The sequence below is a fragment of the Carassius carassius genome, chromosome 3 (genome assembly GCF_963082965.1).
Source record: "Carassius carassius chromosome 3, fCarCar2.1, whole genome shotgun sequence".
NCBI classification, from domain to species: Eukaryota; Metazoa; Chordata; class Actinopteri; order Cypriniformes; family Cyprinidae; genus Carassius; species Carassius carassius.
Genome location: NC_081757.1, coordinates 38,643,558 through 38,668,759, shown reverse-complemented (window position 1 = coordinate 38,668,759; position 25,202 = coordinate 38,643,558). Strand labels below are relative to the sequence as shown.

Below are 25,202 nucleotides of genomic sequence, written 5' to 3'. Positions count from 1 at the left end.
AGGGGGCACAACTATTAGCAGCTGGTCTCTCAACCAAGGTTGTTGAGACCCTCCTCCAATCCAGAGCTCCCTCAACGAGGAAACTGTACGCCCTGAGGCGGAAACTCTTCACCTCATGGTGCAGAGACCGCCAGCTAGACCCAGCAAACTGCCTAGTTGGTACAGTTCTGGAGTTTCTACAGACCAGGCTCTCTGCAGGGTTGACCCACTCCACGCTGAAGGTTTACGTGGCGGCCATTGCGGCCTACCACGCCCTTCTCGATGGCCAGTCTTTGGGAGGACACCCCTTAGTTACATGTTTCCTCTGCGGTGCGCTGAGGCTGAGACCTCCAGTACGGTCCCGTGTTCCCCCCTGGGACTTGGGTGTGGTGTTAGAGGCTCTTTGCAAATATCCATTCAAACCGATTCAAGATATCTCAGACAGACATCTGACTCTTAAAACCGCCTTTCTGTTGGCCATTACCTCTCTGAAAAGAGTAGGAGGTTTACAGACCCTCTCAGTGGCCCCTACCTATCTTGATTTTGCACCTGGCATGACCAAAGTGTTCATATACCCTCGAGCGGGATATGTTCCTAAGGTGCCCTCTATCACACCACAACCTGTAGTGCTGCAGGCCTTCTGTCCTCCTCCCTTTCAGGAGCCCGACCAAGAGAAGCTAAATTGTGTGTGTCCAGCTCGAGTGCTGGATGCATACGTCCACAGAGCTGCCCTGTGGAGAAAAACGTTGGATAGTTGAGACTATCAACGCCACCTTGAGTCCTCTGGTCGTCCCCCGCTGTCGGGAGCCAAGGCTCACTCTACACGGGATATGGCGGCCTTCAAGGCGTTTCTAGCAGGTGTGTCCATGCTGGACATCTGCAGTGCTGCGGGGTGGTCCACGCCTTCTACTTTTGCAAGATTCTATGGCTTAGACATGCCAGTCACTCCAGGCACTTCAGTCCTCTCGTCCTAAGCTGTGCTCTTCGGATACACACTAGGCAGGGGTTTGGTAGTCTGGCAGCGTTGGTACTCGTTCCCCAAAGTGTTTTCGACACGAAAGGCATGAAAGTACCCCAAAGTGTTTGCGACATAAAGGCACGAGCTGCGCAGCTGGCTTTAGCTTCGAGTACCAGCAAGCGCTGGCAGGGGTGCCGGGGGTATGGCCTCGAGACGCAGCGTCTCATTCCCTCAAGGAACTAGGGTTACATACGTAACCTAGAGGCTTTCCTCTTCAGGAACTCGAGCTGCGTCTCGAGGCCATACCCCCGGCACCCCTGCCAGCGCTTGCTGGTACTCGAAGCTAAAGCCAGCTGCGCAGCTCGTGCTTTTATAGCTTCCTGGTCGCTTACGTCACCCAGCCCGTGACGTCACGCTCTTCTATAAGACAGATTGGATATGATATTCAGAGTCGCTCACGCTAAACGCGTTCCCCAAAGCGTTTTCGACGCAGTGTCTCGTTCCCTCGAGGAACTAGGGTTACATACGTAACCTAGAGACGATTTTCAGTGAACAACAACCTGATTTTCGGTCTGTTTCAGGATTATTATAGATAACTTGAACTAAAATGTGAAAAAAGTTACTTGAAATTAAATAGAATATTTTGATATGAAGTTGATTAAATATGAAATCAATTAAATGTTATTAAATATTATTTAATTTGATTTAAATGCTTAATTAAAAATTTATAAAAAAAATATGTAGACGAAAAATAAAAAAAATTGTAAAAAAACGAAAAAATAACAAAAATACACACACATTTTTTTTTTATAAAACTAAATAAAAAATGGAAAAAACTGATTACATTTTTTTTATAAAAGCTGCAATTAATATCTCAATAAAACTAAAACAACAGTTATCTTAAGATTTCAATAATCTTATAGGACTATTTTATATAACTAATTTATATTAATAATCAATCAGTCAATCAATAAAATTTGTCTTTTGTGTTTCACTAAAAAAGGATAATAATGCACATTTGGAATTACACAAGGATGAGAAAATATTTTTTATTTTTGGGTGAATTGCTTTAAATGGGTGATCTGGATGTGAAGGACACAGATGTACCAGATGGTCTCTGCTTGGAAACACACACACACAAATATACATGAGCACCATTCACAAACACACACATAGTCATAAAAGTTCACAGGGCCTATAATTCTATATTGTTGACCTTTTTTCTCTCCAGTCTCCAGGCATGTAATGCTGCACGACACAAACACCATTTACCCAAACTGAAGAGATCATCTGCCCAACATTATTGGGCTAAATGCTTTTCAACTGGGTATCTATTTTCAGGAATTGCGTAAGCAAAGAGTGTTCTGTTTAAAATGGTTTTGTAACGTATGCCCCTATATCACATAATTGAATTGACTAGCACATGTTGGTGGAAAGTCATGAAACCAATCCGCACCGCATGCAATCTGCTGTGGAGAGCTGAGCCCGGGCAAGATTACATAAGAAATGGAGGAATCAAGATGAAAAGAAACAAAGAAGGAAAGAATTAGAGTACTAGAAAACAAAGAAGCTGAAAAGGAGAACAGTAAGAAAAGAAGAATGCAGAACCAAAACAATCGTTTTAGTTTTGATATTTTGACATGTCTATATTCATATGTTGATAAGGAACATCAGAAGTGAGATGTTCATGAACAACCTTAACCTTTTCATTCTCTGGATGGCATAAAGAGATAACCTTCTGCTTTGGAACGTCTGCTTCTTCTCCATCTTATCTGCTCAGAGAAGATAGTAGTCCAGAAAGGGCTGGAGATATGCTTCAGCTGCCATACACTTTCAGTTTTTTGACTTTTATTTGTTTTGTCAGTTTTCTGAAGGTATATTGTCACAGCTACAGTGAGCTAAAGAAGATGAAGATTAATGCAAATAGTCTTTAATAAATCCACACAAGGGTAAATACAGGACAGAACAGGCAGGAAACACACATACACCAAACTATGTTTGTACAGACAAACAGAAAACAAAACACAACTAATATAGTGGAGCAAATGGGGATAATTAACCAGACACACCTGAACTAAATAACACAATCAAACACAAGGGAAAACTGGGCTTCAGAATGCATGAGGAATAAAAACAATAAGTCCAAAAGGGTGTGACAGATGTAAGAACATGTAGTCTAATATTTATTTTGTGCTATGGACAAATGCTTCACAGACAGAGATTTAAAATTGACACAAATGTACAGGCTATTTGAAAAAAATAAAGTATTAGGCCTAGTCTTGTGCATTGTATCACCTTTCGCCATTTTATTTCTGTGGTAGCCTAGCCCTACAGATTGTTGTTTTTGTTTAATAATGCAGAAACCAGTCTCAAAAAAGCTTTCATGGCATTTACTGCAGATTTCAAGCTGAACAGCAGAAAATAATAATAATACAGGCAAATACGTAAAGATCAAAATTACAAAATGCCTATTAAACCACATTTTGTAGTTTAAGGTGGTCAATATCGCCCTCCGTTGGCCATAAACTGTTCACAGACTCTCGGGTTAACATAACTACTGATTAATGTTTATAAAGGCATGTTTTAGAAATATAGTTTAGTTTTGTAACAATTCAGACAGCAAGATTTGCAAAAGAAGAGTAATTCTACTATGCAAAATGAAAAACAAACAAACATAAAATGTATTCTAGAGATCAAAACTATTTAATTTATGTACATTGTAATATCTTTTTGGTACGTTTGTTTGTTTTTCCCAAATTATGGACTGAAACATTACATATGGAAAATATGTACTGAAAATAATATACTGCTGTATATTGCAGCTATTTAGAGGAATTATGAATGTTGAGCAGATCGTGGCATTCTAACATGATGAACACCACTAAACATGTTAAAATGATCTTCTCAGAAACAAGCAATAAGAGCTCAGCTTCTTCCTACGCCTAAACAGAAATGTACCTAAATAAGACTTTAGGCCTTAATCTCATATGGCACATGTAAATGAGATATAGCTGATGTGAGTATCAGATGTCTTGTTCCTCACAAATATAAGCAAAAAAATCACTGAATCATGACACATGTGTGATTTAAGCTTAGATGTAGATTGAGAAGTTGGGGGGGGGGGCAAGACCAATAGAGCAAAAATCACAATAACATCATCTCCTTATCAGGTCAGCATTACAACAGCAGCAGAAGGCAACCTGTAAGAGTGTGAAGCCATCCTGTAAAGAAAATGAGATTGTTAGTTATAAAGCAACATTTTATGGCATTAATAGCTAATCATGAGATTTATCTTGGCGGTGAGTATTTTTGCAGTTTGTAGAGCAAGCTCGATCGAGTCAGGCCGAGGTTAGGGTTGTCAACAACACTGGATAATGGCCATCATTATTGTAAAGACAAATTTCTACTTTCTCAGTTGAAACTTTGTCCCTCACTTGTGCTGGATTCTGTCAATGAATGCTGCATGAATCAGAATAATTTTGTTCTGAGTACTGTGGGCAGAGTAATTGAGAGAATTTATTAAAAATAAAGTAAAATTCTCCAATATTTTCAGTGGTGGTAGTTCTGAAAGAAGAAGGTTCTACCCAAATTTAGGAGAAATAACACACTATTACCAGCACATATTTGTTCTCATATGGTAACAATATGAAATCTTGTTGAAGATGTTCAAAGTTGTAATTATGACTTTTACAAATTTTGGTTTAATTTGCTTTTTTTTTTTTTGATTGATTGAAGATTGTGTGTCTTTCACAATCTGTCATCATTTCTCAAAGTCTGTGGAGGGCAATGATAAAACAGATCAGTTAGTGGTCATTTAAAAAATACAATCTCCTATTGGATAATGTAGTGGTCAAATTTTGACATACTTCGTTATGATCTTGTGTACAACAGAGTCTGCACAGTGTGTGACTGGCAAAATCACAGGCTCCTCATCCTGTCCCAGTGTTTTTAGCAGTTTCTTTAGCTTAGCATAGATCATTTAATCTGATTAGACCGTTAGCATCTCGCTCAAAAATGACCAAAGAGTTTCTATATTTTTCCTATTTAAAACTTGACACTTCTGTAGGTACATCGTGTACTAAGACAGACCGAAAATAAAAAGTTGTGATTTTCTAGGCCAATATGGCTGGGAACTATACTCTCATTCCGGCGTTATAATCAAGGAACTTGTGTACCAGGGGTGGAGAAGGTGCAGTGATATTACGCAGCACTTGAAAATAGTCCACTGCTAGTTTGTGTGGTTGCAGCAATAGCAGAGTTCCTGGGGACTATTTTCTGTACAAGATGTAACTACAGAAGAGTCAAGTTCTAAATATGAAAATATGGAAACTCTTTGGTAATTTTTGAGCAAGATGCTAACGGTCTAATCAGATTCAATGATCTATGCTAAGCTAAGCTAAAAGTGCTACCGCCAGACCCGGAGATCAGCTGAATGGATTCAGAAATGGTAAAACTCAACTGTTTAACTCTAGGGGAGTTGGAAAATGAGCCTATTTTCAAAAAAAGTGGAGTGTTCCTTTAACATTATTTTAAAAGTTCTGCTACTGCCACCCTTAAGTGACCCTGAAGAGAGATATGACTAAGTCAGGAAATTCATATGCTTCTTATAGCTTTCAGTGAGATCAGATAAGCGAAGGGCAAGCCCCTACAATTGTGCATAATCATACTTAACTAGGCATAAGGTATTAATAAGGGTCATATTGACCCTGCAACATCTTTGCTGTTTGCAAAGTATACAAAAGCGTTGTGGGTTTTAACACCTTTGGACCCAAAACGAGCTAGATGAGCCCAGGTTTCCTGATATGTAACAAACAAATTGACCGACCCTCATGCACTTTGGTTTCAAAGAAAATATATAAAGAACGAATATGAGAACTATAATAATTTGGAAATATTTAGTAATTAACACACCAGAATCCTAGATTTGTTGTATAATGTTATGGGAGTAGTGAACAGATAATACAAATTCAGCTTAAATTTGATACAAAAAAATGCTATCTTGTATTTTGTTCATTTTTTCCAATCCCAAATGTATACCCAAAACGGTTAGATAAATGTACTTTGGAAGGAGTTGAGACAGTGGACACTGACAAAAACCAGATAAGCAACTAAGATACGGTTTTGATGGTAATAAAACAACGCTATCAACAAAATGCCATCCTGGCCTCCTATAATTTAAAAAACGAACAAGATTGTAATAATAATGCTCATGATTAATTGAGGCCAGGACTTTTCACTGTGACAGAGCTTCAGCTTTTCACACTATAGTTCATTCACATTATTATCAACAGATGTCTTAGCTTTAGCAACTCTGCTCTAAACTCGAGCACTTGCAAGTCTGTTTGATTGAGGGAAACAAGGGTTCTTCCTTTCAGGGCATTTATCAGCCCAATGCCCCATCCTACCATAACTGGGGCAATTATTACGTTTTCCTTAGTCAATAACATTGTGGGATCATGCATGGGATCCCCGCTGGATAAATGCATCCCAACATTAATTACCGTTATTAACGTCAACAGCCAAAAAAGTTTCACAAGATTATGGACATACCTGAAAGTGATGCACAGGCTTCATCTTGAGATCTTGATATCAGTTTTCTTTTTATATGTTTTCATCTTGATATATATATATATATATATATATATATATATATATATATAAATTCTTCTAAATTTAGCCTTTTTATCAGGCTCCTATGTTTGGGTTAAGAAATTTTACTTTGATGTCAGTTTATAGGTCCTTTTCCATGCCATTAAAATGAACACAAAAAGATTAACAGATGGCACTTATGCTTTTGCATCTGAACTCTTCATATGTTCATGTTTATATTTGTATTTATCTATATGCATATGTTAATATTAATATAGAACCAAAAGTAGTTGTTTTTTAGCAAATGGGATGATGCCAACTTTACCCTTATTATTACTTATTACTGCATTAATGTTAATGATCAGAGTAAAAAAATTAAGTATTTAGCGGGCCATGAAAGATGCAGAATAATTAACGTCTAGCTCCATACTTTTTTAAGATGCACCTACAGTACAAGTCCAAGAGAGACCGTTTATGTTTTCAGGCTCCTCTGAGCTCAAAGGTCATAGGGTGATGTTGACAGTTTGCAAGAGCAGATAGGTTCGTTTGGACACCCTTGATAGAGGATCATGCGTTATCTACGTGCGTGTCACTTGCACTTAAAATAAATAAAAGGAAGAGAAGTAGAAATTTTAGATACAGATAGATTAATAATAATTAAAGTATGTTTCAGTTTACCATAAATGCTTGTCAGTACAGTACATTCGCACACTATTTCACCATATTTAACAATATTTTAAATACGACAGAACTGTGAAAATACAGAGTGCCCAAAGAGCTCTCACCAAAGGGATGGAGTAGAAATTGTTTTATAACATAAAAGTTACTAGAGACACATCTGGCAGCCTTATAAGTTTAAAATATGTAGTACCAGAAAACCTCTGAGGCCATTAAAGCAATCACACAATATCATCAGGGGAGTAAAACATCTGATCAAAGCCTTGTAAGATGACAAGATGAAAGGAGGAGAAACATTTCAATGCAGAGTATAGAGAACAACACTAGACAAGCATTGTTTAAAATTCATTTGGATAAACCTTTGGAGTTCTGGAAGAATGTTTTATGGAGTAATAAAACCAAACTGTTTTGGATCCATGTATCAGCAGTATGTCTGGTGCCAAAAAAGGCAAATCTTATGAGCAGAAGAACACCATTTCCATGATCAAACATGGTGGACCCATTTTGTTATGTAAGGGTGTTGCTGTTACAGGAAGTGTATTGACTGTATGCAGGACATCATGGATTTTTTTAAGGTATTGAGTTATTTTGACAAATACTGTGATGCCTTCAGTGCAGAAACTTCTAAACAACCTTCGTTCCTCATTCTGCGGGGGTCCTACAGGAGAGCAACATCTCCTGAATACACTGGAGTGTCTAATAGCTGAGCTGCACAAACATATCCACACATGTAGATTACTATCACTCACGGGGAGAGTTTAAAGATTCAGAGAAAGTATTTCATTCCTAGAAGGAAACTGCTACGAAGCTTGATGTCGACGACCCGGAGTTATGCAAAAAGTGACGCAGAGAAACATCCAAAACAAGTTTTCCAAAGCCAAGACAAGAATGAAAGGAAAGGGTAAAGATACTAAGTAAGATGTCAATGGTCGTCTTTTGGACAACTGTCAAGTCAGCAGTCTTCCCTGTGATTGTGTATCCTACAGAACTAGACTGAGAGACCATATAAGTTTTGAGTTAATTAGCTGATTAGAGTGTGGCACCAGGTGTCTTCAATATTGAACCTTTTCACAATATTCTAATTTTCTGAGATGCTGAATTTGGGATTTTCCTTAGTTGTCAGTTATAATCATCAAAATTAAAAGAAACAAACATTTGAAATATATAAGTCTGTGTGTGATGAATGAATATAATATACAAGTTTCACTTTTTGAATGGAATTAGTGAAATAAATCAACTTTTTGATGATATTCTAATTATATATACATCATAACTCCCGGTCTGAGACGCAGTGTCGCTAGGCTCTGCTCTTGTTGAACCACGTGGGGGCGTTAATGGGCTTTTTTTTTACTCTCTCCCGTTCATGGCTCATGAGGCTTCTGTATGAATGTTTTCATCCATTTTTTATTCATTCATGTGTTTATGACAACAGGAAATATTGTTCTTTCCCTTGCTAATCAGTCAAATATAAGCCATGGAAAATACCCTGATCCATCATCCCAAACTCTAAACAGAATAATCGAATTAAAATGTGGTTTTAATTAAACTGAACTTGCAATATGCAAGCCACCTTTCCTTGTGTATCTTGAATGAAAACTTGCATTTGCTTCAACAGGATAATAATCTGTGATATTTCAGCAGGGATGTGAAGTGTAGTGTTATTTGGATACATTACATTTAAAACAGATGTCTGAATGTATTTTGGCACTGCCTTTTAAGAACAAACACACTCATGTAAAATATGAATATGATTTTTGTGATAGTATCCACAGTGAAGCACAACACTGTAACTATGGAGTGAGATAATAATGCACTGATGAAGACACTTAGTAAGCAGGAATGCTGTCACACATGAAAGTGATGCAGTGTGTAGGCCTTGACCACAAACCCAAAACCCCTGTCTTATCTGTCTAATGTCCAGCCAGAAAGAAAGTCTCATCCAGGGTCAGTGTGAACACTTATCAGCACTTACAGGTCTTGAAAGCTTTTTTTCCCCTCACCCACTTGAGTCCGGTCATGGAAAGAATTTTGGAGTTCACTCTGGAGTTGGATGTAGGGATGCATTGTTTGACCATACTAAGAAAGGGATCTGTGAATATATATATTTTTTTTAAATGAGGGAATTTAATTATGATCATATAAAAATATGAATGCATGACCAGTGACTATATCATATTTATAAGACACCACAGGTCTTCTTGAAAGCACCCAAAACACACATTTAAGTTTATTTATTTATTTTAAATTACACTTTTTTAATTACAATGCATATCTTTAAAGGCTGTTTTTTTAAAATGATTAGACTGAGCAAGAAATTTATTTTTCAGGAGAACTTACACCAGTTTTTAGAGAGAGGTTTGTTTAAATATTATTTGCCTTATTTACAGTTTATAACATTTTATTCCTAAAACATGGGGATTTTTTTTAATAAAATAAAATAACAAACAAAATAATAAATAAAACTGGGACGAAAAAAAAAGTATTTTGAACCAATGTCTAGATTTATGCTCTGGATGTTTATACAAATTAAGTGCTTATTAATTAAATAATGCATTATTTACATATTTGATCAGCATTTCAGAAAACTTCATACAATATTACCATATTCATCTATGGCATCTTATGTTAAATTATGGCTTTGATAATGAGGCTGTTATTAGATTTCATAAAAATGATGCATAGTCACTCACAGACAATAGATTTATCATATTGTCCATCTCAAACTGTATGGGTGAAAACCTAATAACACAAGTTTGATTGCTCTTATACACAAGTTAAAAAAAGAGGTAATAAACCTTATATTTGCGACAGTAGGTGGTATTGAGGGGGACTTTAAGTGAGCGAAATGCCCATAATGTTCAACTGCTAATATGAATATTTTCTAATTTAAAAAAAGTGTTTAAAGATATCATATGCATGTACTGTATGTAACAGTCAATGACTAGATGTGCATGTAAAAATAGGTAAAAATGACAAGGCTTTGATCTTTCTTTTATTGCAAGAGTATGGCTTAATATAAATAACGCAACAACAAATGTTTCAAATTGAAAATACACAGCAAACGACTTCAAACAGTTTTACAACATGTCAGATAAAAGGTGCTACTTTAACTAAAGGCCTAACGAACTGCTTTCATAGAGGCACACGGGCGCCTGCGTGTAGGTTTCTGAAATGTAAGCCAACTCTGAAACAGAAAGAAATGAAGAAAAGACAGAGGCTGCATGAGCAAGTAATTAACAAGCCTTGAAGAAAGACAGAGAAGAGAAACATGTCGGACGTGACGTGCAGATGAAAGAATCAGAGGCAGGCGGTTAGTGTCATGCAGCGTGCATGTCCACAGCTGTAAAACAGGTCAAAGACGCTGTAAGCGTATGCAATGAGTGACCTTGCACACAATCACCTTTGGATCAGCGTTGCTCACGGCAAGTCAGGAGCAGACGCAGTGGAGAGGTCGAAAAGGACTACAAGTGAATAAAAAATGAGAAACATACATGAGAAGTGAGTCATATTAAAAGGCAGCTTGTAAACAGTGTTTCGAAATGAGCTGCTAATGCACAAACATGGATTTAACAGATTTAATGATCCGTGCTTTATTTTTATGCATGTCATTTGGTGCTCTATCTGCAATCACCATTCATAGTAATTAACACATCCCAAACTAGCATCGCCTTCCAGTGTCAACATAAAGTGTGTTTCATATTATTAATACTTCTCAGTAAGTTCTGACTGGGAAAAAAATGTGCATTTTAATTGCACTTACATGCGATACTGTAAAATCTATAAGTACAGTATTACCCTGCCCTCAGACAGCACATCATAGGTAGCAAATGACATCAGAAGAAACCGCAGTAATAGTCCAGTGAATCAAATGAGAGGATGCTTACAAGACTGCCAAACTATTGTTTCTGTCGCGATCTTTAAGTGTGATACAAAACTGGTGTATGATTGAGACTACAGGAGATGAAATTAATGTCCATTTGGAACTGTCTGCTTATGCTATGCTTACATATTTGGTATTTTGTTACATAGAGCGGTGCATGACATATCTGTAATTATATTAGTCTGTAAATGTGACTTTTTGATGTTATCTGAATCTTAATAAGAGCCTGTACGATTTATTATTTTTTGTTATGATTTCTTTTAAATGTATAGTTTATTTTTTGTTCTTTGTTGTATAATTTCTTTATTCCAATGGTTCACATCAATTTGTTAAAAGATTTTGGAATTTTTGAAGATGTTTTCTGTTGTTGCACCTATTTTCGTCATCTATTGGCTTAAAAATATAATAACTGATATCCGCCCAAAAGTCCAAATCTATGCATCCCTAATTACATATACAGCACACATGTAAGAACGTAGTCTTTATGGCTTAAAGTTAAACTTTAAGATGAACTCTATGGACAGCATCTGTTAACAAAGGAAATAACTGAAAAAAAAATGCAAAAATCACTTTAACAGTAATGCAGTTTCAATTGAAGTATACAGGACAAGATAAAACACAGGATTAAATGTTAAAGTCCAAAAAGCTCACACTGTTTTGAAAGTCCAGCCACAAAAGACAACACATTGAGTTATTATAGACAAGTCACTAGTGTGTTACACCACAAAAAAATGCTCAGCTCAGATAACACACTTTTGTTTTGATAAATTACTACAGATGCTTTGATAGAAATTTAAGATGCACATTTCCGCTATAAATCCTCTGGAATGTCTTGTCCCACAGACTTCCATTGTAATTCTTGTTTGTTTTAACGGTATGAAGGATAAGATGCTGTTATTTTCGGTGATAGTCTGCAACATTTTCACAGATGCTGTCAATAGATTAGCTTGCGTTGAACCTGGAAAACATTCCTTTTAACAGCCATGCTGTATGTTTGTAAGATATGTAAAGATATGTAAACATGTGAGAAGAATGTGACTTCCATGTTCATGATGAGACATGTTTGCAGCTTGATCGGTCAGGTTTTGTAAACTTGCAGTCTGAATAAAGAACGTTCATTAATAACTAAAATCAGAACATCACTCTTAATCGTGCATATGAAGGCAGATCACTCATTAAAGTGCTTAAAGTTCACTCCGTGTTTGACACTTTTTTTCTCTTAACGCAAACCTTCATAATTGAGAAAGGCTTTGGTAATTTGTGCACAATCCAAACCAGGACAATTCTTTTCTACTTTCTGAAAAAGTAGGACACTTCAGATCGTTCTGTTCATATTAACCCTTTTAAAGGGTCCTGGCAATGTTTCTCTCACACTAAGACCCAATGGCCCATGTGCTCTTCCAGCCAGCGCTGTAGAGGCTGTAGATTGAGCGGCTCGGCCTCTGCGTACATCTGGACGAGCTGTTCATGGAGAACGGCGAGCAGAGGCAGACTCACACTGAGCAGTTCGTACAGGAAGGTGTAATCCTCGACATTATCCCGCAGGTGGACTCCTGTAGCCCACACTTTACCATGCAGCCAGTTAAACACACGGCGAGGCACAGCACACACAGTCTGGCTCACATGCAACGGCCAGCGCAGGCTTCTCTTCAGTGAGGACAGGATACCTGGAGACTCATCCTGGAGACGATGCTCACGTCCCTCTGGACTCCAGCTGGAGCCGTCGTGGGATTCGTCATTACACGTCTGAAGAATCAATATTAAGATGGGTGTGCTTTTAAGCTTTTAAGACAATTCTTAAAAAAAGGGATGAAGCATGAATGAGTTTTTTTTTACCGTGTGTAGAATCGGTGTTCCTCCATTCTTGACTAAGGGTTTCCGTTGAGCAAAGTGGAGTTTGCAGTACAACTTTCCTACAGGAGCAAAAGAACCCATTATCATAAAGGTGTGGTCACATTTACTGTTCATCTGTGAAATACTGTGGGCGAACTCAAGTTATTTCCGTAGGAATCCAAGCAGTCTGGAGTTTGGCTTGAGGACGGAAAAGTTCTCCATGCAGATTATATCTTGTATCTTAACCAAGAGAAAGCTGCTTTGTTTGAAAGTGACTTTAGTGTGAGCTGCGTTTATTAAATTGACACCTCATCTTGACTTCGGACATTTAGAATCAATTCCTGCATCTTTCAAACTGCAATCTTATGTGTATACAGTATGATTATATTTAATGCGTAATGAAAATTTAAAAACTTGGTATGATTTTCCTTGTGATCGCTTGGGTTGCTATCACAAAAAGCTGACCTCTTTTTGCAATGCAAGAAATAGCCTGGAATTTAAAGGGACAGTTCACACAAAAATGTAAATCCTGTTAATAATTGTTCACCCTCATTTTCTTCCAAACCTGTAAGACCTTCATTCATCTTTAGAACACAAATTAAGATATTTTTGATGAAATCTGAGAGCTTTCTAACCCTGAGAAACTGACACGTTCAAAGCCCAGAAAGGTCTTCTTCTTCTTCTTCTTCTTCTTCTTTTTATATGGCGGTTGGCAACCAGCTTCGCCCAGAAAGGTAGTAAAGGACATTGTTAAAATAGTCCATGTGACATAAGTGTCATGTTTCCTTATTTGGTCCTCTTCCTTTTCTTGTTTTAGTTAATTGATTGACCCTCACCTGTCTCCTGTTCCCTCATTACCTTCTGTGTGTATAAATATCCGTTCTGTTCAGTTCCTCCTGATCCGTGATTGTTCATGTGTTTAGCGTTGTCGATGTTTATCATTGTTGATATCGTTGTTGATGTGTTTGTTGTATGCTAAATGTAATATTGTTAATATAGTCTGTTCCTCCTTCGTTTTCTTCAGTAAACTCCTTATTTGTTCCAGATCCTCGTCTCTCCCTTTGTTTTACGTTTAGCACTACCTCACCTGTAACAATAAGGGGTTCAACCTTAATTTTATGAAGCTATGAGAATACCCCCCACCCCCCCAAAAAATGCTTTATGGAACAATTTCTCCTCTACTCTGTCAGTCTTTGACAAGCATTTACTACAGTATCGTGTGCATGAGGTGCTCCTGCATCATGTTACCTCTCGGATTTCATCAAAAATGTTTTAATTTGTATTTGAAGATGAAGGTCTTACGGATTTGGAACAACATGAGGGTGGGTAATTAGTGACAGAATTTCATATTTGGTGAACTATCCCTTTAATGGAATACAGTAGTTTACACAAAAATGTAAAAGATTTTCAATGAAAAACTGCTTATTTTGGTCTGTTTGATACATAGAAAGTTATCAAATGGTTTAAGAACACTTCGATATAGTCTTAGGGAGTACTTTTACATAGTCATAGGTGTACCTATAGGAATACTTTTATTTAGATTTTTTGTTTTTTTTTGTAATTTTTAGAGTTTGACAGCTCCAGTCCCTAGAAACAAGTGAGAAACAGTAAGAAAGCACTTTTACAGTACCTTCCTCTGAATCGAAGGAATGCCCTCCCTGGCGCAGTGGAGCTCTGCAGGTATAACAGCGGAAGCATTCCCTGTGGAAGTGGAATCCCTCTGCGCTGAGCCGCTCCACCACAAACACCCGTTTCTTACACACATGACACACATCACCCAGACTCTGAGGAAATTCTCTTTTTAAGGAAGGCTGGGGTAAAAAAAGAAGAAGAAGAAGAAAAAGAAAACGGCTCAAGATTGTGTCTAGCATGCTAAAACCTGCTGCAATATCATTATGACATACTGCAATTGCAAAAATTATGCAGTATATTAAAGGGTACTGTATCCCACAATGCAGTGAGCTTGATTTGACGTTTCAATGTTATAAGTGAGTCAGAAGTAATTCCAGAAGTACATTACCAAAGTAAACAACAGAAGTAATTTCAGTTTTTATACAAAACTGTATGTTGCATTTTTCATAGTTACTCACTATTATTCTCTGAAAGCATTACTGAACAGTATAATAACCTCTATGAGAGATTTAATCAAATTTTCTGAATTTAAATGAGCAACCATGGTAACATTTTTTGGAGCTTGATAGTCCCATACACTTTTCATAAAAATAAAAAATAAATATAAATAAGAAGCTTGGACATTTTGCTGCATATAACAGTCAGTAAATTATGTCCAAACTGTACATGCTAACATGAAATGCACTAAGCTACACAGGATGAGTTCCTAAAATTCCTAGATTGATTCATATTTGTTTTCAGATTAAAAACATTTGACCATCTGATCTGTGGCTTACCGGAGTGTCAGAGCTGCTTGCTTGGGGCATATGATCATTTTCATCGAGGGTAACCAGAGAGTCAGCTCTAGCACCCACTATCAGAGACACTTTGCCTACTGTGCGCTACCAGCCAATGGGAGAGCAGGGACAGAAAGTGAAGAAAAGAGAATGAAACAGAAGGATAAAGCAATACAAGACATAGCATGGGAGGACATGCTGGAGAAAATCTGTGAGAAAAGAATTCAGGAAACCTTTCTGTCAAACAGCGAGTTTTGAACCAGACTGCATTGCTCTATTCCGTAACTCACTGAGCTACATACATAAGCATCACAGCAACTTGGTGTAAGACAGGCAAGATGTATTAAACACCCCCCCTTGTTTTAGGGAAAATTTAGGGGAGCACTGCACTCTTTACGAAAATTGCAATTCTGAAAAGCTTTAAACATGTACACAGTACTTTATTAATATATTGTAAAATATTGTTTAAAAATGAATTGTAATATGTTATAGCACAATAATTATGTGATGTGTATCTGAATGCTTGTTTTTCATGTTGTTAGCTTCGCAACATGCTAACATCAGACTATACTGAAATAATTATGTTGTGTTTTCTGTGGAGAGTGATATGTGCTGACTTAGACGGCATGCGTTCACGTAACTCATTAGAAATATACAGTATAACTCTGGATAGATTTCTACAAAACCTGAAACAAGTAGCTTCAGGTACTTTTGCTACACTGTTCAGGAGACATGTCCACCAGAGGCACTATAACACTTATTTTTTCCATTGCAGATGCAAGTTCAGTAAACAGCACTCTTGAAGAAACACATTTTCTGAAGCAACCATGCTGCTTTAGCTTCCTTCTGTGCGGTTTTCAGTTCTTTTGTTCTGTGTCGTGACTCATGTTCGACAGGACTCGTACCTGAGCTATCTGCATGGTATATGCAATGCTGTATTAGGTGAGCTTCCAAGCAAGTTTACAACTGTATGTCAGAAAATCCCCATAAATGGAGCTGCTTATGTGCTGCTTAAGTCAAAATGTTAATAATAATAAATCATGCAATGTTAATATATATATATAAAGTATACCAAAGATATAAAATATTATTGTGTTAATCAATAATTTGCCCCTGTAATCATAATTTGTATGAAAAGGAATACAGTCTGTTGGTCTTTTACTGCCTCTAAAGTTAATTTCATCTGGACACTGCGCTTTAACAGGTATGCTTTTGCAGAATTGTAGCAAGAGTCACATATTTTCCATGAATGCTTGGGTCACGGTTATAGAATCTAGCCATCTCACTAGGTTTCATAACAGAGCTCTTTTTTGTGTTTTTTTGCTCACAATGAGGGTTTTAGCTCACAATGAGAGTAATTCTGGAGATACTTCTCAAGGCATCAAGTAAAATTTGAAAAACTCCTATGTTGAGATGGTTATGTAATGATCCATTCACTTTTAACTGTTCAGTGGGTGTAGCTAGAGTTTCAGGTTAGGCATCTGGCAATGGAAGAGAGGACTTTTGAAATGCTCTTTCTCCCCGTGGTCAGCTGGAATGTAAGAATGCTTACAGCCAAGTGTGTGTGTGTGTGTGTGTGAGAGAGAGAGAGAGACTGGCACGTTCTCATTAGAAAACCAACCATGTGAAGAGAGACAGTCCATCAAAGAAAGCCGCCTCCCTGATCAGTGCTCTCAAGTCCTGCCTACAACATGCCAGCAATATCACAGAAGACTCATTCCAGTAAGACTGCACATCATGCGAGTCCTGGGAGATTGTGGATAAGAGTCATTCCACAGATATGCACTTATACCTGTTTGGGAGAATATGAGTCTCCATTTGACTGCGGAACATATGTTTGTTTTCTTAAAGTAAAGGATGTTGTGATACTGCTGGTGGCAGACTGAAAATGTACAGTAGATTTGAGAATTTATCGCAGCAAATGTTATAATCATCTTTGGTTAAGTTAAATGAAATGCTTACCCAAAAATGAAAATGTATTATCTCCATATTCCTCCAAACCTGTATAACCTCTTTTTCCATTGAGTTTTCCCCAAAAAGATTTGGAAAGCAAAAAAAATTTGGAAATATTTTTTTTTTTGCTATATAACTAGTACCATACACTGTAATATATATATATATATATATATATATATATATATATATATATATATATATATATATATATATATATATATATGTATTTATGAATAAAACAGATTACAAAAAAATACTATTTTAAATTCCAAAATGTTATGTTTATTCAATATATTACTTGCTGTTTCTTTGTAATTATTTGTAACATTTGCTAGCAAGCGAATATTGTTTTAAAGTAATTCTTAAACCAATTATTTTTCGGTGTATTACAGTGTTTCGAAGCTGATATGATAGCTTTGTCTGAGTTACAGACCACATCAGAAGTCACTGAAACTCTCAAATCTGATTTTCACATCCACATATTCAAACTAGCCCTGTAGCAGTGAGATATTTCTTCTATGGAAGAAAGAGCGGTACACAGGTTTGGAACAACATGAGGGTGATTAAAAAACAAAAAGCAGCTTCATTAGTGGGTGCCTATTTCACTTTCAATCAATTAATCAAACAATTATCTTGCCAAACACTCACCATTTCTGAGTTACACATTGCTTCTTCTTGCATGTTTATGCAATGAAGTATTTCTGGCTTTAGTTTACTGCTTTAAAAGAGACATGAGCAGAGTGATAGTGATACTGTATGTTAACAAGAAATGGCTCTGAATGGGATTAGAACTAAGGCCATGCACAGGAAGAGTGTTAAAGTTAAAACCACATGTGTACCGTAATGAAGAAGCAGAGCAGAATGGAAAGGAAAGATGGAGTGGAGCAGTGCATTCTGGGATGGGATGAAATGTTATGGAGTTAGACTGATGAGGATGGATAGTGGAAGAACTGTTCTGTTCAGAGCAGAGATGGAGAGACAGATTAGACAACAGGGAAATAAATATTTTGATTATATGTTACATAGAATAACATAAATTGTAATTTAAATCTGGAGATTGCTCCAGTATCGCCAAGTAATTTTTTCTCACTGGTCTTGGACTTTACACTGACACTTTTCGGTGTGAATTCAGCATCACACAAAGGTTTTCAGTCACTGATTGAGGCACTCTAAGAAAATTCCCTATATCCACAAACACACTTGGTAGTTAAGATTAATTAATTTTTTTAGAATGCTCTTATGTGTGGAACAACTTCTTTACACCACCAATTAAGTATCTTAAACTGCCTATTTTAACACTTCACAGTGGAAAAATATATTTTTTCATACCTTGACATAATAGAAACACTGTCTATATGACATGCAAACATGTTGGTTTCACTTTCCTTATATGTTAAGTCACAGATAATGCAAAACAACAAGTTTAGATGGTGCCATGATACCTTATCAGGTACGTTAAAGTTTCTGTTTTCCTCTGACTGGGGGATCTGGGTTTCGCTCTGATGCCTAAAATGAGACGTTCTGCGACTGCTTAACTGTAACCACAAATTAAATCCCATTCAATGTCATAAAGCCGCACTCTGAGCATAGAGTAATGATAACTATAACCTACAATTATTTAGAAGATTGACTAAGCCGCTGACCTTCAGCATGCCAGATGTCAAAACACTTATGCTAAATCCCTTTCCACTGTAATTATATTTCCTAACTTAGCTGAGCGACGAGAGAACACTCACCAGATGGGAAGAACTCACTGTATCTCCCTGTATCTGCTTTATAAAGTGCTTCGTATCTAATGGTTTGGTTTTAGACACCTTAATCAGATGGATGCCAGTTGAAGAGGAGAAAAAGTAAGAATTAGATTTAGCAGACTTTGACAGAGTGTAAAATTTGCACGTGCCCTTACCTGCTGTAACAGCAGAGAGGGATAGGATGAAATGAGTGGAGGACAGGAAGCAGCAGTGCATTGTGGGAGAGGACATGAAGGGGTGGTCAGTGGGATGGAATGAGGAAAATGGAGAGATGAAGAGTGAGGCTGCATGAACACAAGTCATGAAGAGAGAGATTGGAGCAAGTTGGATAATACCAAAATGCATGGGTTGAAAAAGACCTTCAAAGTAATCATCAGATCAGAGCTTTTAAAATGTTGGTTTTCTTTAGAAAAGATATACCAAGGATCTAATTTGACTGAATTAAAATCATAAATTGCTTAATTTTTTCTGTGTAATGCTAATCAAGTGCAAAAAAAATGAATTAATGTAACAACCTTTCCACCATTTGTGAGCTCTGAGGTTGCTAATTGACAGTACATCTGACAAGCCATTTGTTCGCATTATTTCAATTGAATTTTAAAATAATCAAGTTTAACAGTGGAATTCATGATGAAAAACTACATTACCCATGATTCTGTACAGAACATCCCACCAATCAGAGAGCTGTGGTGAGCAAATGGCACTGAAAGAGCTCTGTGGAGTCGATCTTGCTAATTTTAAAAGATTTTCTTGCTTCAAATAAAAGTTTGTGATGTTGTGATTCACATTGTAGCTGGTTGGCTTGGTTCATGGCTTATAACTTTAAAATCCTTATTGGAAAATGAATGGTACAGTAGAAATACTTCTGTAACAGTGCTGCTGAAAAAGTGAACAGGCACTAATGAAATCTATATCATATTTGTAAATGTCTCAGAAAGAAGCACCTTTGAGCTTTTCACTGATTCTCTCTTTTCTTCACAAAACTGCATGTCTAGCTGCCCAGTCTGAGGTATATCCGTCTTATTAGAAGCAGAGGAAAGAGCATGAGGAGGACATGAATTGATGATGATTCATTAAAGGCTGTTAAATGGGCAAGAAGTATTAGGAGTGTTAAGTGGTATTACAGATGGAAAGAAGTGCATGTGTAAGTAATGACAGGCACTGTCAGATGACAGGAGTCAAGATTAGGAGAGGACATGGGAGGATGTACTGTAGGGAGCAGCAATGCATTCTGGGATTGGGTGTGGTGGGGTTTTAATGTGGAGATGGATTAGAAGGTCAGACAGCAGAGGAGTCAGTCTGTCCAGAACAGAGATATCATGAACATTAAGAACTGAGAAAATTGGAATTGCAGGACACTCATTACTCAAAGGAAAATGTATTGCTCAAATGTTGCTCTTTTAAATCTCAGGAGGCCTTAGTTCTTAGAATTTTGTAGTTATGTTTAACCGACAATAAAGAACTTTATCTCTGATGTTTCTCCAAAAATTCCATGGTAAAAACAAACACAAAAATAGACATGAGCAGTAAAATTAACATGGATAGCTACAGAAAATGTGTTCTTAGAATATTTGATTTATTGAAATTTAATTGCAGACTTAGGTTTAAGCAAAGTTTGAGATGTTGAGATCTCTTCTGAAACTCTCTGTCTCTCCACAGAAAGTCCATTCCATTAAATTTTGTCTTTAAATTTTAGATTGTATCTTTTCAGAAAACTTTGATCAAACTATGGATTAATTATGGATTATTTGTATAATTACTTTATATATTTTTACCCATCAAAGTTCTGGTTGCATGAAATATCAATGGAGGGACAGAAATCTGTCAGGTTTCATACAAAATATAGTACTGTATGTTCATTTGTGTTTCAAAGATGAACAAAAGTCTTGCAGGTCTTATGGAACTACATGAGGGTAAATGATGACAGTAATCGATTGCACGATCCCTTTAATTCTTGCTCTTTTTGCTCTAATTTCTGCCTGACACAACTGAGATATGAAAGAGACCTCATTTGTTTTTTTTCTTTCCTATGGGTACATATAAAAATATACTTCTTTGTGGAAAACCAGGAAACATGCAACATAAATTATGTTATTTAAGTAACTTAAGTTTCTTGTGGAAAATGTTACAATTATTCATTCAGATTTAGCCATTGTTTGAAGACTCTAGAGGACTGCTCAACATATGTTACTCACTCTTTGGAATGTTTTCAGAAGCTAAATATACTCAACCAGTTCATAGAAATTACAAGGAGGAGTGTCTAGCCCGCAATTTAATGACGGATGACAAAACCCAGAACATGCATGTTACAGTATGAATCCAGAGAGAGCAATTCACACATACTAAGAGAAGAACTAGCATCAGTTTTTGCAGATAGATGATTTTTTGTTATCTAATTAACTTGTGTATTTTTTTCGCCCACTGCATTTTCTCTCAGAAGCACATAGTACTGCTAGGAAATATAATAAATGCACAGAGAATGAGGATGTTTGAATCATCTGTGGACACCTGGACTGATGGTTTCTCCTTATGCATGCAGTAAAAAAGCAAAGAAGCTGCTTTTCCAGTCTGAGAGATCAATTTAAACGCTTACAGGACCTCTGAGCAGCCCAGAACCCTTTATAAGACTAAAAGAGCATGTGAATTTCACCAGCCTTCCCAGAATTTAAAGAAAACTTGATTCTAACCATTTTTTCAAAGAACAACCAAATACTGCGTAATATGTTATGATGTCCGCTGACATTCACTGACTTTATTAACTCTTTTCGAGTAAAAAAGCACTGCAGTATGTCCTCAGCTGACCTACATCTGTTCTGCTAGACAGATTATTAACCAATCATGGGTGAGCGGGGTTTCAGGGAATTAATTACTCAGTATGCGATGATATCTGCAAAGACTGCAGGTGCATGAAATGATGCTCAGTCACTCAGTGATCACAGGCCAAAACCGCAGGGCATGCAACAGCAGCAGAGTGAGGAAAGCCGACACACACAGTAACATAGTCACCTGAGGTGGAGAGCAGGCCTCGCCAGAGAACAGAGTGCTCAAATGCACAGCCTTCTCCTTTATGCTTTTTTTATGAAACTCCCTGGCCTTTTGAGACTGGGCTTTCCTCTGAGTGAAGCCGGTGGAAAGGAAACAGCAAGAAAAAAGTGGAAAAGAATAAAGACTGAGCCTGTGGTGAATAGGAAAATCTGTGGTTAGATCCCTGTCCACTAATGTGTTTGACATTTATTACTTTTATTACTATTGTGATTAATGTTATGCATTTTAATACTGCTAACTTGATTATTTTCACATTTAAAATTGGTTGAAATTGCCTCTAAACATACATATTCTCAAACAATAATTAACATTATTTTTCATAAATCAGGTATGTAGTTTTGCTAAAGATCTCTTCTGGAATTTTTATAAAGAATCATTCTATTAAAAAGACTTTTAAACAGATGAACAGCTATTCATAGTTCAGTCTTCAGAAAGAAGGCAGAACAGAATGAAATAGTTTTAATGTCAAAATTGGTAAATGCATTAAATGGGACATTCTATGAAATGGGTGCATTTTTTCATTTTGAAAAGAGAAATTAAATGCCTTTCTGTTATAGCTTGTAGACATTCTGTCTAAAGAATAATGCATTTAAGTAATAATAAATAGCACTGCACCATTTCAGGCAAAGTAAAACTCAATATATGTTGGGATGTTATTATTCCTTTAGACAAGTGAATATCCTAATGATCTTGTTTTAATAACCAATTCTTGACTAAAAAACTCATGGTAACAGGGTTGATATTGTAAGATCTGTCTTCTGACAAACAAAATCTATTGATAAAAAGGGAGATTTACTATTTTAATGTAATTGTGAACAGTATGTTACTTTAATAAGATATCCTTATGATGATAACAGGGTTGACACTGATCCTGGGAAAAATACTTCAAGTTTTACCAAATATTGGCAGAAATAATAAGGACAAAATACTATTGTGACGAGTGGGGCGGGCCGGGAGACGTGGGAACAGAGCGAGGCCGGTGAAATGATTGGAGATGAGCGTCACCTGCTCGACCCACCGGTCTCGAGTCCTATGGAGGAGATGGAAGGATATAAAACTGGAGCGACGGCAGTGACGGATGAGAGAGGACCAGGCCTGGGTTTTAGTTTGTGTTCTGGTTTTGCTTGTGCACGGCAGTCGGCAGTGAGGGGCTGCCGCGCTGTTTTTTATTTTGATTAGGCCTGGTCCTCTCTCGTCCTTCACTGTCGTCGCTCCAGTTTTATATCCTTCTATCTCCTCCGTGGGACTCGAGACTCGCTCTGTTCCCACGTCTCTCGGCCCTGCCCCACTCGTCACAACTATCTTTTATGCCCATGTTAATGAAGGACAACCGAGGAGCCCTACTTATAATACACATACAAGACCAGAAGGAAGATGGTGGTGGTTCACCTGGCTAATCTCTTCTTCCACCCTCTGGAGGCGCTGGAGCATTGCTCTCATGGCCAGGACTGCTGAGTGGCAGGTGGCTGTATTTCCTGAATCTGAGTCAGCTGTGTTCTCTGCCTCTGATTGTGTGTGAATGTGTGTGTGAGTTGGCTGAAGTGGTTTCCTCCGTGGATTCAGAGGACTAGAATGAAGCGAGGGGAAGAGAAGAGCCGAGGGCTCCTCAGAGTGTTGTACACAGGCGATGGATGGAAACTGTGAACACACCGCAAATGTGGGCAGCGCTGGATATGAGCTATCATACTGATGATACACAAACTTGGGAAAATTTTGTAGTGAATCTACAGAGAGTCAGAGATTCACACTGTGAAATTTAATGGAGGTTTTGAAGGAATGCCAGAGATGACATTTTTTTTTGGTTTCCTTTCAGTCACTTTCGACGTCACGTTGGTGACTGACAAATTGTGAATCTCGGCAGAGAGACCACTCGACTTAGAATGTAACCAAACAAGTCAATGGACACTGGCATGCGGAATCGTCTGGCTGCCACACCACGCAGCACAGGTGTGAGAGGCAGCAGATGCACTGCAATCATTCATCTTTTCGATTTGGAGCCGAGCGGTGGTGCATCACTACTGCTCTCCCTTCCTTCGAGAGATTGAAAACAAGTGTGGGCATTACAGCAGTTGGAAGCGGTGGTCACCGTCTCAAGGGAAAAAAGATCATCCTTCATGGAGACACACCGGAAGTGTGCGATGGCCAGCTCCCCTGAGTGCTTCAGCACTAAAAGAGCAATCTCTGAAAGAGCAACACGGGTGATCGCGTCTATTTGAAGATGTCCTATCACCCCTGCGATTCTGATTGTGGTACTTACCTGGCACCTCAGAACAGTCAAGATCGCTGCCTCACGTGTCTGGGCATTAAGCATGCTGAGGAAGCTTTCGTGGATGGTGCATGTTCTCTGTCTGGGGACATGACCATCTAGGAGTTGCATAAAAGTGCCTCTGCCGCGATCCAGCATTCGTCCCGGGGCGTTGCAGCTTCCGATGGAGTCAGAGGTGATTTGAGGATCATGGTGACGGCTTCTCCAAAGAAAGTTACTCACCCTTCAAGTGCTCTGCAGCCGGTGGAGATGCCGGTAGTGCACGCTGGGCCCTCTGCAGGACAGAGTGTACCGCCCTTATCCTTCGGTGCTCCCCCTGTTGACCAGATGTCGATCACTGTATCGGAGGGTGAGCTCTCTCTCTCTCTCTCTGGGGATGAGAGTGGCATTGCCCGAGTCAGACCCAGAGATAATGGCTATGCTTTCCCTGGCTGCTGAGAATGTCGGGCGCGTGTGGATCCTCCACCACCTCCCGGTTCATTAGTGGGGGTTGCGCTGGTTCTCAGGGCTCCCTCTGGTGCCATCCTTCTCAGAAGTTAATGAGGAACTCACGAGATCATGGAAGGCACCTTTTTCTGCCGTTCCTATGGCCGCTACCACTCTGCGGGGTGATCCGTGTCTCCCCTCGTCAACCTATAAGTAACAGTCAGGTCTAACTGGCAGTCCTTATAGAGCTTGTGGGGAGGCGGCCTCTGCCATTCATGCTATGGGTGCAACTCCCCTAGCGTGTTGGTAAGGATTCCCAATTCGTCGGTCACCGACATGACATCGAGATTGACCGACTGAAAGGGAACGTCTCATGTTACATGTGTAACCCTCGTTCCATGAAGGAGGAAACAGAGACATGACTTCCCGTGGC

The 25,202-nt window shown here is 38.0% G+C and overlaps 1 protein-coding gene and 1 long non-coding RNA gene across 22 annotated transcripts in view; one reads left to right on the top strand and one right to left on the bottom strand.

Moving 5' to 3' along the window:
• The first annotated feature begins 786 nt into the window (after positions 1-786).
• On the top strand, positions 787-1,496 carry LOC132115247 (uncharacterized). The gene is made up of 2 exons (XR_009425455.1): positions 787-1,024; positions 1,417-1,496. It is a non-coding gene; the product is annotated as an uncharacterized LOC132115247 (long non-coding RNA).
• Positions 1,497-10,178: 8,682 nt separating this feature from the next.
• mical2a (microtubule associated monooxygenase, calponin and LIM domain containing 2a) overlaps positions 10,179-25,202 on the bottom strand; it is a 61,317-nt gene continuing 46,293 nt past the window's right edge. For 3 of the 21 annotated variants that reach the window (XM_059537786.1, XM_059537777.1, XM_059537829.1), the window contains 13 exons: positions 23,467-23,715; positions 22,039-22,146; positions 19,977-20,051; positions 19,188-19,316; positions 19,018-19,095; positions 18,724-18,816; positions 18,121-18,236; positions 17,930-17,999; positions 17,118-17,207; positions 15,326-15,430; positions 14,548-14,728; positions 12,921-12,997; positions 12,422-12,830 (listed from right to left, as the gene is read on the bottom strand). In XM_059537786.1, coding sequence (XP_059393769.1) covers positions 12,453-12,830; positions 12,921-12,997; positions 14,548-14,728; positions 15,326-15,430; positions 17,118-17,207; positions 17,930-17,999; positions 18,121-18,236; positions 18,724-18,816; positions 19,018-19,095; positions 19,188-19,316; positions 19,977-20,051; positions 22,039-22,146; positions 23,467-23,715 — 1,749 coding nt within the window. In that variant the 3' untranslated portion in view covers positions 12,422-12,452. Of the gene's footprint in view, positions 10,666-12,421; positions 12,831-12,920; positions 12,998-14,547; positions 14,729-15,325; positions 15,431-17,117; positions 17,208-17,929; positions 18,000-18,120; positions 18,237-18,723; positions 18,817-19,017; positions 19,096-19,187; positions 19,317-19,976; positions 20,052-22,038; positions 22,147-23,466; positions 23,716-25,202 lie in introns of those variants that run through there. The other 18 variants (XM_059537863.1, XM_059537854.1, XM_059537844.1 and 15 more) reach the window with 18 other exon arrangements.